Genomic DNA, 16225 nt, shown 5'->3' on the forward strand with positions numbered 1-16225 from the left:
CTGATTATGCATAAGATTGGAATACAGAAATTCTATTTTTGTTGTTTGCTATTAGAGATGCTCCTAATGTATCGACAGGTTTTTGGCCCTTTTGAACTCGTTTATGGTCATGAGGTAAGGGGACCATTGAAATTGATTCATGAGAAATTGGTATGTCAAAATTCAGAAACTGCTCTCCTGGATTATGTATCAAAATTCAGGGAACGATTCAACAGAGCATGAGAGTTGGCTAGGGAACATTTAAAGATCTCACAGCAAGTGATGAAAGTGAAAGCAGATAAGAAGGCTAAAATTTGCAGTTTTGTTTCTGGATAGAAAAAATTAGTTTTGTTACAAGTACTAGGGGATTCCTTAAATGCAAGATTTAGTGGGCCTTACAGGGTTGAAAATAAATTGTGATGTAAATTATTTAATAAATACTCCAGATAGAAGAAAGCAGCAGAGGGTGTGTCATTTAAATATGCTTAAAAAGTATTTTGACAGCGAAGAGGTTAAAAAAAGAGGTGTTTGTAATGGTGGATGATGAGAAAGAGGTAGAAGTGCAGGACTCTGAAATTGATTTTCCTCTAATCAAATTGGATAATGATTGGCTGCTTGAGAATTTAAATGAAATATTGAGTTACCTTCCAAGCAAGTGTCAGTGATTTGGAAAAGCTATTGCAGTCACACAAACCTTTTTGTGGAAATAAGTTGGGAAAGACACATTTAGCTTAGCATGATGTATGTATAGAAATATCATCTTCAGTGAGGCAACAACCTTATAGATTAAATCCAGCCAAGTTGTCACAAGTGCAAAAAAAAATTGATCTCATGCTTCAAAATGATATCATTGAGTCTAGTTGCAGTAACTGGAGTTCGCCTATTGTACTGGTACCGAAACAGGATGGAACACAAAGACTGTGTGTGTTCTATCGAAAAGTGAATGCGGTGACAAAAGCGGATTCATATCCCATACCACAGTTGGACGATTGCATTGAGAAAGTGGGACAATGGAAACTTATCACAAAGATTGATGCTAAAAGGATATTGGCAGGTACCATTGTCGGAGAGCGCAAAGGAGATATCAGCTTTCATAACGCCAAGTGGATTATATCAATTTAAAGTCATGCCATTTGGTATGAAGAATGCACCTGCGACATTTCAAAGACTGACAAACAAAATAATTACGGGTCTAAGCAATTGTGCGACTTATATTGATGACTGATTGTTTTCAGTCAGATGTGGGAGGAGCATTTACAGCATCTGGAAGAATTATTTACTCGACTACGAGAAGCTAATTTGGAGATGAACTTGGCTAAAAGTGAATTTGCAAAAGTGCAAGTTACCTATCTAGGCCATACTATTGGACATGGTAAGGTGGCTCCGAGAGATGCGAAAGTCAAGGCTATCGTGGATTTCCCAGTGCCTACAACAAAATGAGAAGTTTTGAGATTTCTGGGCACGAGTGGGTTTTACTGAAAATTTGTACTAAATTTTAGCAAAGTAGATGCTCCATTGACTGAACTATTAAAAAAGAACAAAAGTTTCAATGGACATTGGAGTATCAGAAGTCATTCAACATTGAAAAACTGTATTAATTGCACCAGTGTTGGCAGTACCCACTTATGCCAAGCAATTCAAGTTGGCTGTTGATGCAAGCAATATAGGTATTGGGGCTGTACTGTTACAAGCAGATGACACTGGAATTGAATAACTGATGGGGTATTTTTCACGGAAGCTGAATGTCCAACAGAGAAGATATTCAACAATTGAGAAAGAGACTTTTGAGTTTGGTGTTAGCATTGCAGCATTTTGAAATTTATGTTGCAAACAATTCAGTAGAAACAATTGTTTAAACAGATCATAATCCTTTGAAGTTTTTGGGCAAATTTCGAGACACAAATGCAAGGCTCTTCAGCTGGAGTCTTATTATAATAATTTAATTTATTGCTGGAAGATCAAATCTGTTCGCAGATGCATTATCAAGAGTTTGAAGCTTAAAGGAAAAAAGACACTGAACTGGAGTGATTTGTATTGATATCAATGTGTACATATTGTTATGTTAATGCATGCATCTGGTAATGTAATATTGTAATTAGTATAGGATATAGTGTGAGATGGGTTATTAAAATGAAGCCGTCTTTAAGAATTATGACTGTTCATTTTCTGATAAGGAGGGGAATGTCATGAAACTATAATATTTTGGAAAATATTTTTCTTTTAGAATAAGTTTACTCTGCGGGTGCATCTTAATTGGATTAAAGCCAGCTAGTCTGGATGCTTTGATGGGTACTAGTTTTGATATGGAAGAAAGATAACGTGCATTTGCATTTTTTGAATAGAGCATTTAAGAAGTGGGGTGAAAAATTGACGCCTATCTAGCAGACACCAAGCCATATGTTTATATTAGTAATAAAATTGGTACTATGAAAGGAATGTCAGTGTTGAAAGGTGAAGTTCCAATAGGCTGGTGAGACAATGAGAGTTTGAATTCAATCAGTGGTGGTACTTCAGTTTTTGGGTGTGCAGAACAGAGGCAATGTAAGGTCAAAAGGCAGCTGCAAGCCTCCAACTGGCTCCACAGTGAAAGGAACCTAGTTTTGAATTCATAAGATGAAAATGCTTTGTCTGGTGTCTGGTTAAGTCTATGGGTTGCTTTTGCCTTAATGGAGATTAGTTTGGGAATGTGTTATAAGTTATGATAGTAGTAATTTGTAGCCATGTGTATATGTTTTTTTAACTTGTGTAAATTAATAACATGTTTCATTTAGTTTAATGTAAAACCTTGAAAACTGGTGGTCTGATTCCCGAGTTTGGAGTCGCATCTCAAACATAACACTTAAAATTATAGCTTATGACAGCTGCTTAAAGTTTCCCTCTAGGATTTTTAAGTAACTCTGCTTTGCCAACTGCATCTGTAATAATGATAGTATGAAACTTAAAGAAAAAGCATATAATTATGCAACGGAGATTGGAAAGAATATAAAGAACAGCAAAGAAAGACAAAAAGATTAATAAGGAGCGAAAAATTAGAGTACGAGAAAATGCTAGCTAATTTTATGACACAGCCAATGATAAAAGCTGAGCTCTCAAATTCCAGAAGGGAACATGAAACAACTGTCGTAACCCACTTTTGCAATTTGTATGTTTTGTGATGCAGGCTTTTGAATTCAGTAGTAATAAGACCGAGTCTCGAAGTTTTTTTATAAAACTGAATTAAACATTTATTAATACAAGAAAAATTGTAAGCACGTGCAAATGTCTACAAAATTACTACTATAATAACTACAAAAATGGCTTAATTAATCTGACTCTTAGTTACACCTCTGTTAAGGCAACGGTAAAACTCATGGAATTTAAAAGACCTCAGGCAAAGCACATTTGAACATACAAATTCAAAATGAGGTTCCTTGCGGGCATACAGGCAGCTTAGATCTTAAATGCCTCTGCCTTACACACACAAACTCCTTTCTGTTTATGCCTCACTTTTCCTTTGAATTTAAATTTCCCATTGTATTACTAGGTTTTTAACGTCACATCTTCTAACAACAACATTTTCATCCCATTAATTTTATCAGTAATATGAACACATTACTTGATGTCTCCCATTTAGGTGCAAGATTTTAGTCCCACTCTTGAATGCTTTATTTAAAAAATGCAAATGTACACTTAACCTTTTTAACTTCCTGTTTATCGAATTAACACCTCAAAACTACTATACATCAAAGCACCCAGACTAGCTGGCTTTCATCCAATTAAGATACTCACACATGTACACACACACATATAAACACCACTAAACTCTGTTTAAAAAATAATTTCCAATAACATTATATACATTAATCTCTTCATGACACTAGTAGTATAATGATGCATAGTAAGAGTTTCTATAGATATTTAAATAAGAACAGAGTTAACAAAGTAAGCATTGGTGCTATAGAATGTGCAATTGGGGAATTGATAATGGAAAGTAGAGAGATGGTGGATGAATTAAACAGGTATTTTGCTTTGGTCTTCTCTATAGAGAACACAAGTAACATCCTGGAAATAGCTGTAAATCAGGCAATGGAAGGGAGGGAAGAACTCGGGAAAATTACAATCACAATCACCAGGGAAGTGGTAATAAGCAAATTGTTGGGGCTGTGGGCTGACAAATCCCCAGGTCTGGATGGACTTCACCCTAAGGACTTGAAAGAAGTGGCGATTGAAATAGTTGGTGCATTGGTTTTAACTTTACAAAATTCCCTAGATTTGGGGAAGGTTCCATTAGATTGCAAAACAGCAAATGCCACTTCAAAGGTTATTCCAGAAAATTAAAAGCTCATGGTGTAGGGGGTATCATACTGGCATGGATGCAAGATTGGCTGGCTAACAGGAAGCAGATAGTTGGCATAAATGGGTCTTTTTCTGGCTGGCAGGCTGTGACGTGTGCTGTCACACGTTTACAATTTATATAAATTACTTTGGATGAAGGGACCAAAGGAATGGTTGCTAAATTTGCTGATGACACAAAGATAGGTCAGAAAGTAAATTGTGAAGAGAATGTAAGGAGACTACAAAGGGACACTGATAGGTTAAATGAGTGGGCAAAGATCTGGCAAATGGGGTATAACATGGGCAACGTGAAATCGTTCATTTTGGATGGAATAATAAAGAAACTTATTATCTAATGGTGATTGCTGAGCTCTGAGATTGAGGGATCTGGGTGTTCTACTGCATGAATCACAAAAGGTACAGCAGGTAATTAAGAAAATAGTAGAATGTTATAATTTATTGTGAGGGGAATTGATTGAAAAAGTAGGGAGGTTATGCTTCAGTTGTACAGGACATTGGTCAGATCACATCTGGAGTATTTTGTTCTGTACGGGTCTCCTTATTTAAACAAAGATGTAAATGTGTTAGAAGCAGTTCAGAGAAGATTTACCATACTAGTACCAGGAATGGGCTGGTTATCTAATGAGGAAAGGCTGGAACGTTAGGCCTGTATCCACTGGAGTCTAGAAGAGTAAGAGGTGACTTAATTGAAACCTTTCAAGATCCTGAGGGGGTCTTGACAGGGTAGATGTGGCGAGATGTTTCCTCTTGTGGGAGAATCTAGAGCTAGGGGTCACTGTTTAACAATAAGGGGTTGTTGATTTAAGACAGAGATCAGGAGAAATTTTTCCTCCGAGGGTGTTGGAACACTCTTCCTCCAAAGGTGGTGGGAGCAGAGTCTTTGGATATTTTTAAGGCAGAGCAAAATAGATTCTTGATTAACAAGGGAATGAAAGGTTATCAGTGTAGGCAGGAATGTGGGGTTGAGGTTATAGTCAGATCAGCCATGACCTTATTGAATGGTGGAGCAGGCTTGAGGGACCGAGTGGCCTACTCCTCCTAATTTGTATGTTTGTCTATGTATCGGCCCAAAAAGCTGGCACTGAGTTTCACAGAGATCAAGTGGGTGTAGAGTATCGAACAGAATTTGGCCCTAAGAAGGGGATAATCTATTTGGGGGTTAATGGTTCTGGGAGATTAGTTTAGTTTATGGAAATTACTTATCAGTAGTTTAAAGATTTGTGTTTATTATGTTTTAAGTTCTAACTTTGGAGCAGAATGGATATATGACTGCTCAAAGGATTTCGGTTTTTCAGGGATGCAGTTAATTCCCTTTGATCATGCGTTGAGATTGTGCATTTTTACTTGACTCAAATGTTACATGACATCCTACAGAGCTCTTGTCCGATAGATATATCAGATGCATTTTAATTATATAGATAAACTGAAATGATTTTAGTATTGCAGATTATAAATGTGATGTGACTTCTGATTTGTTCATTGCAATCTTTAAATATCCTCATGTAATATTTACATAACTGCAGTTTACATCTGGGAGTTTCTGGATATCGGTCACTAGGAATAATTCTGACTTCCAAACAATGGCTTTGGTCACTTGTACACCCTACAGTCAGCTATTTTATTTCCCCAAAAATATACTTTATTCATAAGTTTTAAAGGTACATTACACAACGGTACAAATTTTACATTACAATTCAAATTTAACATCACAAAGTGTAATACAGATAGTATGTAGTATTGTGAGGTTCCTCACACTTAGAATTACAGGTTATATTTACAATGATTTATTTCATGTCAGTCATTCAGCCCAAGGGGTTTTACACAGTTTCCCCCATCAACCAGAGGGGGCAGGTATGATTTTCACAGGGATTGTGCCACTTATCATCTTATCGGGATTGGGAGGGGTGGTGAATTTCATTGAGTTATGTCGCATATCCAGAAACAGATAAGATATGTAGACCCACAGAAATTCACCCAACAATTGTTTGATAAATTGTGCATTACGTTCCAGTGAACCTTTTTCCATTTTTAAATGAAGTTTGAATGCATTTTTTTCCAACAGCAAGGATTTTTGTGAATTTAAGAAGCACATAGTGCTGTTGCCCAGTTATAGAATGAAGAATCAGTGAAGCTCCCTTTGCACATTACTGCTCCAGTGTTATGTATGGCAATAGAAGTACGAAGAAGGTTATTTTATGTATAGTTAATTAAATTTCCCTTTCCCTTTTTCCCCCTCTCTCTTTCTTCCCTCAAATTCCAATTCCAATTTCCACTGCTCAAATCTGAATTTTTCTACTGTTAATTTGTCTGTTTCAGTGTCCTCAATTTCTACCTCTAGATGTTTTGCCACCAGTTTTAAAATTTATGATTGTGTGGCTTTTGGATGAAGTTCTAGTTCTAAGTACCTAGCCACCTCTTTTAACTCTTAGAGGGGCAGAACTTTTAAATTATCAAAAGTAATTTCCATCTACTCTAGAAAGGCACTGGTGTCAAATGTGGACATTTTAGCACTTCAATATTATCGACCTAAGAAAACCTTTTGCAGTTTTAAAATTGTTTTTGAAGGAACAATTTACTTCCCCCACCCTAATTCTTTTGTCAGTTTGTGGGAACAAATTCTGGACATGAGCCTCCAATTTTGTTATCACCAGGCAGTGAACTGACTCCCCTCTATTCAACCTTCGCGGTTGGTTACAACAAAGGTTTAAATTTCATTTTTATGAGGATATGCTTTTTGAAATTTTTCTATTGACACTAGTGCTGGAAAATGGGATTAGAATAGTTAGGTACTTGTTTGACCTGCGCAGGCTCGATGGGCCGAAGGGCCTTTTTCTGTGCTGTAGACCTCTATGACAAATACATATAGCAATAGTTGTCACCAGTAATTGCACTTGAATGATGTTCTTAACCTGCTTTAGCCCAGGATCTCTGGAAACCTGTATGCAAGGATCCTGTAACGGTATCTATCAATGCAATGCTCTGACCATGCATAACCTGACTTCACAGTCTGGGAATCCACATCTATCTGATAATGTAGGGAGGGTCTGAGTTCAAAACAAAAAAACTGCGGATGCTGGAAATCCAAAACAAAAACTGAATTACCTGGAAAAACTCAGCAGGTCTGGCAGCATCGGCGGAGAAGAAAAGAGTTCTGTTGTTCTAAGTTTTTCTGACAGTAATTTTACTGCATGTGTATTTTTAGTCAGAAAAATGAGTGCTGTAGCCTGCTTGGACTGGACAAGGTTAAGTGCCCTTTCTGGATTTTGTAACTGCAGCATTTTGGCTAGTCCCCAGAAGACCACGATGATAACTACTTGATCGTTTATTAGTTATGTTATGCGTACAGGAAGGAAGAAAAATCTCTTAAGGACTACTGAAATGAATCTGACAATTGTTGCCTCTAATTCCTTTTTGGGTAAGAAAAAGAAAAGTTACACTGTGTGGCAATTATTACTAGCTTGGAATTATGGAATTTTTTCACTATAAGAACTGAAAAAGTTCAGAATGGTTGATGAGTGGGAATGATTTTTCCCTTCAAATGGCTAGGAAGTCTCTGCCCCACAGTGCCCAAATTAATTCCTTTTATGGTTTGTAGCATTATTGTGGTGCTGACTAAATGCTTGTGTGAATCTCGAAGAAAACAGGTCCAAAATGATCGTGCAACACATTTGTTTTGCACTTTGTGTTCTTCAGTTAAAATGACTGGTTTTGTTACAAATTGAGTCCAGTGATTGATATTTATCATAAGTTGTTATGACAGCTGCTTTGAAAATTGCACAAATGTTGTCAATCTAAATAGTATAGCTTACTTGAGAATTCTTGCAGTAGACTTCAGTGATGTTTTATACAGTTTCGATTTCAGCAGGTATTGAATGAGCACAGGAACAGTAGAAGGTCTTGTGAGGAAGTTATAGGGTAGCAATTTTCTTCCTGATCTGCACTTTTACGTTCTCCTGGTAACTATGGATTTGGCCCGCCAAATTTTTCCTTCTCCTTCAGTTGAAGAGCCTTGGTTTCACTCAGCATCTTTTCAAACATCCCTTGCCCCAATCAGGGTCCTAACATGCAAGAAAAATACTTGAAATGTTGCTGTTTGTATGTTTATTACATACATTGCATGCAACAATTTACTGGAATGGAGGAATAACTGCTATGTTAAAGGTACTATATTGATGCAAATTATTGTTGATAGCACTGTCTTTTATTGAAGAGAAGGAAGAAGATGAAGCAGAATTGAATCTGGCATCAGCAAATTAGCAGCAGAACAGTGCAGCACCAGGGAATAGGGGGGTGCACACAAGGTCATGGGACAGTGATTGCAGTTTAGATATATATGAGGAGAATCAAAGAATGGGGTATACTTTGGGGAAACACTGCTAGAACCAAGGCGCACTGATAATGACAGCATGTTGGAAGGTACTTGAAATAAAAGAGAAAAATAGCGAGGTGACAAATAAATGAATATCAGAAGGAGATTGGATAACAGTTTTCTCTTTGACCTTTTTGACACAGTTGATCACACTATCCTCCAAAGCTTCTCCTTGGACACTAGGATTTATCTTTGTACTATTCCTTTGTTACATGCTGCCCCTTGACAACATTTCCAGATATTTCATATGTACTCTAATGATAATCAGCTCCACCTTGAATCATAGAATGATTACAGCACAAAAGAAAGCCATTTGTACTGCCAAACCCATGTCAGGTTTTGTAAGAGCAGTTTAACTGGGTCCCACTCCCAAGCCCTTTCCCCATAGCCCTGTAAATGTTTTCGCTTCTAGTGCTTATCCAGTTCAATTTTGAATGCCAAATTGAATCTTCTTCCACCAGTGTTTCAGGTAATGCATTCCAGATCATCATAACTTGCTGCGTAAAAAAAGGTTTTTCCTCATGTTGCCTTTGGTTCTTTTGCCAGTTATGTCTGTATCTCCTGGTTCTCAACCCTTCCACCAAGGAGAACTGTTCCTCTTAATATACCCGAGACCCCTACTTATCTTAACCCCTTAATTGCCTCTGTTAGCCAGATTGTTTATCTGGCAGCCAGTGTTAAATAGTTGTGCTTTTTTGCAGCTAGGTATTAGGACGAGTGAAACTATCACTGTTGCCCTTTTCCAGGAACATATACTGACTACATTGTCCTCCCCAAATACTGCCTCAGGTTGATCTCTACCATGGAATCCAATAATCCTGCAAGCTGAAATAATGGCACCATATTCGGGCTGTCTCAAAATCTGCCTGCTTTGGCTTCTATAACAACACATGCCTCTGTCCCAAACTAATTTCTCCTTTTGTTGTCTTCTGACTCGATAAAAGCTTATCCGAAACTCTGATGGCTGTCTTCTATTGAAACCCAGTCTTGCTCACTCATAATTGGATCCTGGGCCCCAAATACTTTAGATATTAATTCTCATTATGATGTTTAAATTGCTCCAAGCCCTCACCCTTACCAATCTTTTCTAGTGATACCCTTTCCCACCCAATTTTTTTATTCTTCTGCCTCTTGTCTCGTGATTTCATCCATCCCTCTCTCGCATCCCTTTATCATACCATTAATGCTTAAAAGCTCCCTGTCTTTCTTACCCTGCTCTTTCACTAAACATTTGGTCATCCTCCTAATATCTCATTTTGTTCTTCCTTTGTTTCTGTCAAAGATGTTTTTGTTGAAATTGTTGTTTAAATAGAGGAATAGTAACAGAACGACATTGTAATTATGTAAGATATTGGTATTGGTGAAGATGACTTTTTAATATCAAATGAATATTAAAAATAATATTGTAGAACATGACTAAACCAGCTTATATTTCAACTCTTTCTTGGACTTGAACTCAAGTTCTGTCGAAGGGTCATGAGGACTCGAAACGTCAACTCTTTTCTTCTCCGCCGATGCTGCCAGACCTGCTGAGTTTTTCCAGGTAATTCTGTTTTCGTTTTGGATTTCCAGCATCCGCAGTTTTTTTGTTTTTATTAATTTAAATAATATCTACTAGGGTCTTGATGCTTTGCTAAACTGTTGGATCTAATTTTCAAAATTTTGACTTAATGTGTTGCTGTTGATTAATAGGTAACTAAATCACTGATGAAAAGACATTTTTAATCAGTAAGATTCTAGATTACTATAGCTGCTAATACAGAACATGTCATTCAAAAGCTGCAGTTATTTTGCAAATAGTCTTTTTTGAGAAGCTATAAAATGAAGAGAAGAAAATCCTCCATTCTGCATTCTGTATTTTGCAGTAACCATTCCTTCGTATGTTCACACATAGTTAGGTAAAGTTAAGTGAAGTGAATTGAATTTTGTGATTGCTAAACTGACCTTTGGAAAAGAGGGATGCAATGCACGTCCCAATAACTACATCTGCAAATTCCAGCCTGACAGAACTATAGGCACGTTGATCTTATTTCAATACTGTGCAAAATAATAGAATTGAATATCAAGACTTAAGGCTATCTAAAGATTAGCAAGGTTAACATGATTCAGAAAGGGAAGAGCCTTCCTACCCGACCAGCTTCCCTGACCAACCTCCCTGAATTATTTAAAAAGTGATACATTAAGAGAACTCGAGGAAAGCCCAAAACAGGCTTGTCCAGCCCTTGGCCTGCGGCGCCCCTATGTGGCCCACGGATCGATTGGTGAAAGTGCCAGTAAGACAGGTCAGTGAGTTTGAACATTTCTGCAGGGGAAGCCTGTTTTTCTCTGGAGTTTGCTGCCTATCAGCATCGAAGATGGGAGAGAAACAAAATTGGAGGAGCAGCAAACATCAGGAACTGTGAGAATGTGAAGATAGAGAGACTCTGGAGTGTACACAGGGCCTCCACTCACCATGCTTTCCTGTGACTGTGGTCGTGTTCCCGCAGATCTCTGTGCTCTGGCCCAGCTCCGGCTGCATCCCTCCCGCTCCTGGCGCTCAGCTTGGCGGGCACCTGCGTTCAGGTGTAGCTAGGCCTCGCTCTCTCCTCCATTCTCAGCACTGTGTGTGTGTGCGTGCGTGCGTGCGCGCGCGGTCTGGGGGAGGGGGTGTGTGTGGGGGCAGGGGATGTGTCTTGGGGTGGGGGGGGGGGGGGGGGGGGTAAGGGGTGTGTGTGGGCGGGCTGTGTGCGTGCGCATGGGAGCGGTGTGTGCGTGCGTGCACGTAGTTCAATGCGGGGTGTGTGCGCGCGCAGGGTTTGTTTGTATGTGCGCGCGCATGCGAGAGCATGCGGGGGTGGGCCGGCTTTCACGTGAGGGCAGCGGTTGGGCGTGAAAGGGCAGGCGGGTGGGTGTGTGAGGGTTGCACGTGTGCAAATGCGTGCGTGGGGGTGAGTGAGTGTAGCCAATTGTCTATTTCCCCTATTGGTGCCCAGAATAGAGTCTTCAACCAGCTTCTTTCAATAAACTCAGAATGATTATGTATTAAAAAATAAAACTACTTTTTGACAAGCTGCAAGTACTGGCTAATGCACAATTGTCAGCGCGAAGTTAACTATCTCTTCCTAAAGAATTCCTCCAGCACACACAAACACAAAGGACAGACAGAGTCTCTGTGCAGAGGTGGGCTTTAGAGGATGGACATTGTAAAATAAAGGATAAAGTCCGCAGGGTCTCAGTGCTGTCAACCAGTAGTTCCCTCACATGAAGATGGGCTGTTGGCCCCGGTGGATGTCTGGAAGTTCTCACTAACTGGTCTTAGCTTTGTAAGTCTAAATGCAGACTGGTTATTCTCAGATGAGTGTTCTCTGGCTGTAGGTTGATGGCCACACACAATTTTAGGCAAGGTTGACAGAAGGTGCTAGTTAAGGTGGCCTTCCTTCCTCAGCTTGTTCCCTAACAGGACTGCCTTCAAATCCAGCAGGTTCACAACTTAAGTTATTCCCTCCTTCCCCGCCTTGTGATTTCCAGCAAGTTATCACCCTTTTCAGTTTTTTTCTCCATCAGTTGATGATTGCAGTTCAAAACAAACAACCAGTTCTTCCTTAAGCACATAAAGGTCAGGTTATTTCTTGGACGTGGCCTGCTTGCTGACCGTTTCAAGGTGAACTTATGACCTTTTTTTAAAAAAAAAGCCCCAGGTTAGCATTCAAATATCCTGATCATGCCATGCCCTTCCATTTTGTAAAAGAAAAATTCAATCTTGTGTGATATAATTCTAACAATTGGAGGGAAGATTTTTGAGAGGGGAGGATTGTCAGGTGGAGAGATCAAGGGGATGATAAAAGCAGGAAGCAAGAGAATCCAGTATTAGAGGAAAGATTGGGAAGGGGGCTGCATGAAACATTGATAGCTGGGAATGATATTTGTTTAAATAAAACAAAAAAAAGAAAAAAAATCAAGATTGCCTTATTACTTCAAGTTTTTGCTGCTATTCCACCTCTGAATTCATTGCCTGCTGCTCAGGTAAATTTGCACTGGCTGAGGTTGCTCCCAAAACTGCAGCCAGATGATCATTTACACCTTCGGTTGTTGAGAATTTGTAGAATGTTGGACTATGGGGCAGCTTAATTTTACCTCATTTCATGCCCATGCAGAGAGCAGGGATAATTGGACACCCATCAGGTGAGTAATTCTTGCCAGTTTGTCGCTCACTTACTCAAAGGTCAATTGATGCCAGTTTTCATGTTCCTACCATGCCCCCAGCTGAAACCAGCTCAATCAACGTAGACCAGAAATTGAAACTGAAGCCTATTAAATCCATATGACTCAGTGTACACTAAAACTTGCTGGGTGAGGCTGCGAGAAACCTTCCTGTTCGCGATTAGCGCAGGACGACATTTCATATGCAGTACCTCATCCATTGCAGAAGTTTTAGCTGAAATTATGAATGGGCTAATGGGGCTGTGGGCAGCAGAATTCAATCATTATGTTACCAAAGTAGAATAAAGCACAATTTCACAGGAGGCTCTGTGCTGAATGTATGCTTTGAGGCTGCCTTTTATAGCTTTGGAGCACATTAATGTACAAACTTGACATGTCTTAATAACTCCTTGTAAAATTTAAATTTTTTGATCAATTAAAGAAAGAACTTGAATTTAAAAAAAAACTTGCTGGGTGTGCTTGCTTCGGCAGCACATATACTAAAACTGGAACGATACAGAGAAGATTAGCATGGCCCCTGTGCAAGGATGACACGCAAATTCGTGAAGCGTTCCATATTTAAGAAAAAACTTGCTGGGCTATTGGAGAAGCTATTTATCTCAAGCGTTGTAGAAATTGACCCCTGAGCAGAAGAGATGAAATACCTATTTGAGTTCCCACTATTGATGATCATTCAAACTCACTTGTTTCATTTGAGCATATTTTGTCAAATCTACAGACAAGCTGTTAAATGAAACAATTTTGAAAGCCTAGGCACTTGTACATATTTTTAAAAAATGTTCTAATCCAACATGTGCAGGCATGCACTTCACAGCAAGGGTAATTGGATATCAATCAGAAGCAGAGACCATGGCTAATTTTTTTTTACCCTCATTCCCTGGAACTGGGGTATTAATGCCTATTTCGTTCACGCACAGCTATCTCAACACACATTAGAGAATTAACCCGTGATCTTATATATAGATATGGCTTTGTACCACACCAGGCAGGAGATTTCTTCACTGAGGCGTAGGAGGGGCCTCAAACGTGAATGTGATTAATCTAACGTGCATCTTGTTTCTTTTCCTCTTGGACTAGATCCAGCATCTAATGTTCATGCAATTTCCTTGGCTATTTGTTCATTGTTTTACTTTGATGCATCTGATGGCGGTATCCATTTATTATGCTTCCAACTTCCATTTCACACCTGGCCTAAAAGAGAGATGTATTTATATGATATTTTACAGGCAGATTCTGGTCTTTCATAGTTTATATTAACAAGATAAATATTGTATACGCCTATATTTAATGAAGTCCCAGTTTAATTTCCTTAATTTTAGGCATTTCTAGGAACAAATGAGTCAGCCACTTGATCCTTAAGGTTGGTTTAAATATTGATATTTGTGATTTAGGTCAAAACTTTTAACATGTTGACACTCATGGGGCATTGCTCAACCCATGAGATGTGATTTTCACAGAATTATTTTCCATTCATGGACTTAACAGAATAGACTGCATAACTGTTCCGTTCCCTCATATATGTGCTGGAGGAAATTACGTACCAAATGAGACCAATTCCCCAAAAAACATCCCTGCTGGTAATAACTGAGATATGAAATTGTGTATCAATATTGTTCCTACAGTTGCAGACACGGAAATACAAATTTTTATTGCTGCTTCTGGAATTGTGGCATAATTTCTGATATCTGTGCTGCATTGGCAACAACTTGCATTTAGTTAGCAGCTTTAATGTAGTAAAATGTCCCAAAGTGCTTCACATAGGAACAGCAGTAGGCCATTCAGCCATCAAGCCTGCTCTGCCATTCAAATTAGATCATGGCTGATCATCTACCTCCATACCACTTGCCTGCGCTATCTCCATATTCCTTGATGTCATTGGTCTTCAGAAGTTTGTCTTTCTGTTTTGATCAAGCTCAGTGACTGAGCTTCCACAGCCCTCTGGGGTATAGAATTCCAAAGATTCGCCACCCTCTGGGTGAAGAAATCCCTCCTTATCTCAGCCTTAAATGGCCTACCCCTTATCCTAAGATTATGTCCTCTGGTGTTAGACTCACCAGCCAGGAGAAACATCTTATCTACATCCACCTTGTCATGCCCTGTAAGAGTTTTGTAAGTGTCAAAGAGGTCACCCCTCAATCATCGAAACTCCACAATTTCTCCTCCTAACATAATCTTGCCATCCCAGGGAATAAATCTGGTGAACCTCTGTTGCACTGCGTCTATGGCAGGTATACCTCTCCTTAGATAAGGGGACTAAAACTGTACACAGTACTGCAGGTGAGGAGCCAACAAGGCTCTATCCAACTGCAGCAAGACATCTCTACTCCTGTACTCAAATTCTCTCATGATGAAAGTCAACATACCATTTGCCTTCCTAATTGCCTGCTGCACCTGCATGCTTACTTTTAGTGACTCATGAACAAGGACACCCAGGTCCCTTCAGACACTGCACATCCCAATCTTTCACCGTTTAAATATTCTGCCTTGCTGTTTTTTCTACCAAAGTGAATAACTTCAAATTTGGAAACATTACAATTGGTCCTCACATCCAAATCATTTATATAGCTTGTGAGCAGCTGTGGACCTAGCACTGATTCTCACGGTACCCCACTAGTGACAGCCTGAGATCCTGGGAAAGATCCGTTTATTCCTACTCTCTGCTTCCTGTTATGAAACTATCATATTTTTCATAATATTATAGTGGTTTATTGTAAAGTGGGTTTACGAGTGTGTGTATGGTTCTATATGTGTGATTTATTTGAATTGGAGCCAGGTAGTCATATAGACTGCAAGGTTGAAATTATCAAAGGAAGTTAGGTGTAAAAGGCATTTGAAATGCTAATGGATAAACATGGATGAGGGCAATGTAGGGTGTGAAGGAAATTTGCATTTTTCGTAAGTGAAGGGGTTGTTTGGGTTTCAAAGGGATGATAGGCTGTTTACTACTAACAAGATAAGCAAGGCCAAGTGGCATGTTTATTTTGCCCAAAGGTACTGACCATATTGGCAATATGAAATATTTTTATGTTATGGGAAAAGTAAATTTCCAAAGACATAGAACAATGGGATTTATGGATTAAAGAGAGAAAAACATATATAAAGAAGAATGGAAGGCAATGTTGGGGAGGCTGTGTAAGATCTAAAACGAGTGTGTAAAACAGCCTTGGCAAAAAAGCCTCCAGCCACTTTTGCAGAAGTCTGCTGTGTCCAGTAACCAAAGTTGGAGAATAGCCTTTAAAATTCAACTGTTGAGTGGGTGCTGTGGTGAGCTTGCTGGATTGCCTATCTAAATTTAAAATCTATGTTGAACTGTTGCCTGAAAGAAGGTGTGTAGTTGGGAGT

At 39.0% G+C, this 16225-nt stretch overlaps 2 protein-coding genes and 1 non-coding gene across 12 annotated transcripts in view; 2 read left to right on the forward strand and 1 right to left on the reverse strand.

Annotated features, from left to right (window-relative positions):
* The window catches only part of LOC121276143, a 49373-nt gene extending 38057 nt beyond the window's left edge, over positions 1 to 11316 (reverse strand). For 3 of the 6 annotated variants that reach the window (XR_005942615.1, XR_005942616.1, XR_005942614.1), the window contains exons 1-2: positions 11135 to 11316; positions 8124 to 8372 (exon numbers count right to left, since the gene is read on the reverse strand). Coding sequence is in view for 2 of the 6 variants with exons in the window: in XM_041184184.1 (XP_041040118.1) it covers positions 11135 to 11201 (67 nt within the window). In the remaining 4 variants the exon portion in view is untranslated. The remainder of the gene's footprint in view (positions 1 to 8123; positions 8373 to 11134) is intronic. The other 3 variants (XR_005942617.1, XM_041184184.1, XM_041184183.1) reach the window with 1 other exon arrangement.
* The window catches only part of cdkal1 (CDK5 regulatory subunit associated protein 1-like 1), a 923378-nt gene that overhangs the window by 326979 nt on the left and 580174 nt on the right, over positions 1 to 16225 (forward strand). The window lies entirely within an intron of this gene.
* LOC121276671 lies at positions 13339 to 13445 on the forward strand. Its single transcript, XR_005942732.1, has one exon. It is a non-coding gene; the product is annotated as a U6 spliceosomal RNA (small nuclear RNA).

The sequence above is a fragment of the Carcharodon carcharias genome, chromosome 3 (genome assembly GCF_017639515.1).
Source record: "Carcharodon carcharias isolate sCarCar2 chromosome 3, sCarCar2.pri, whole genome shotgun sequence".
In the NCBI taxonomy this organism is placed as follows: domain Eukaryota; kingdom Metazoa; phylum Chordata; class Chondrichthyes; order Lamniformes; family Lamnidae; genus Carcharodon; species Carcharodon carcharias.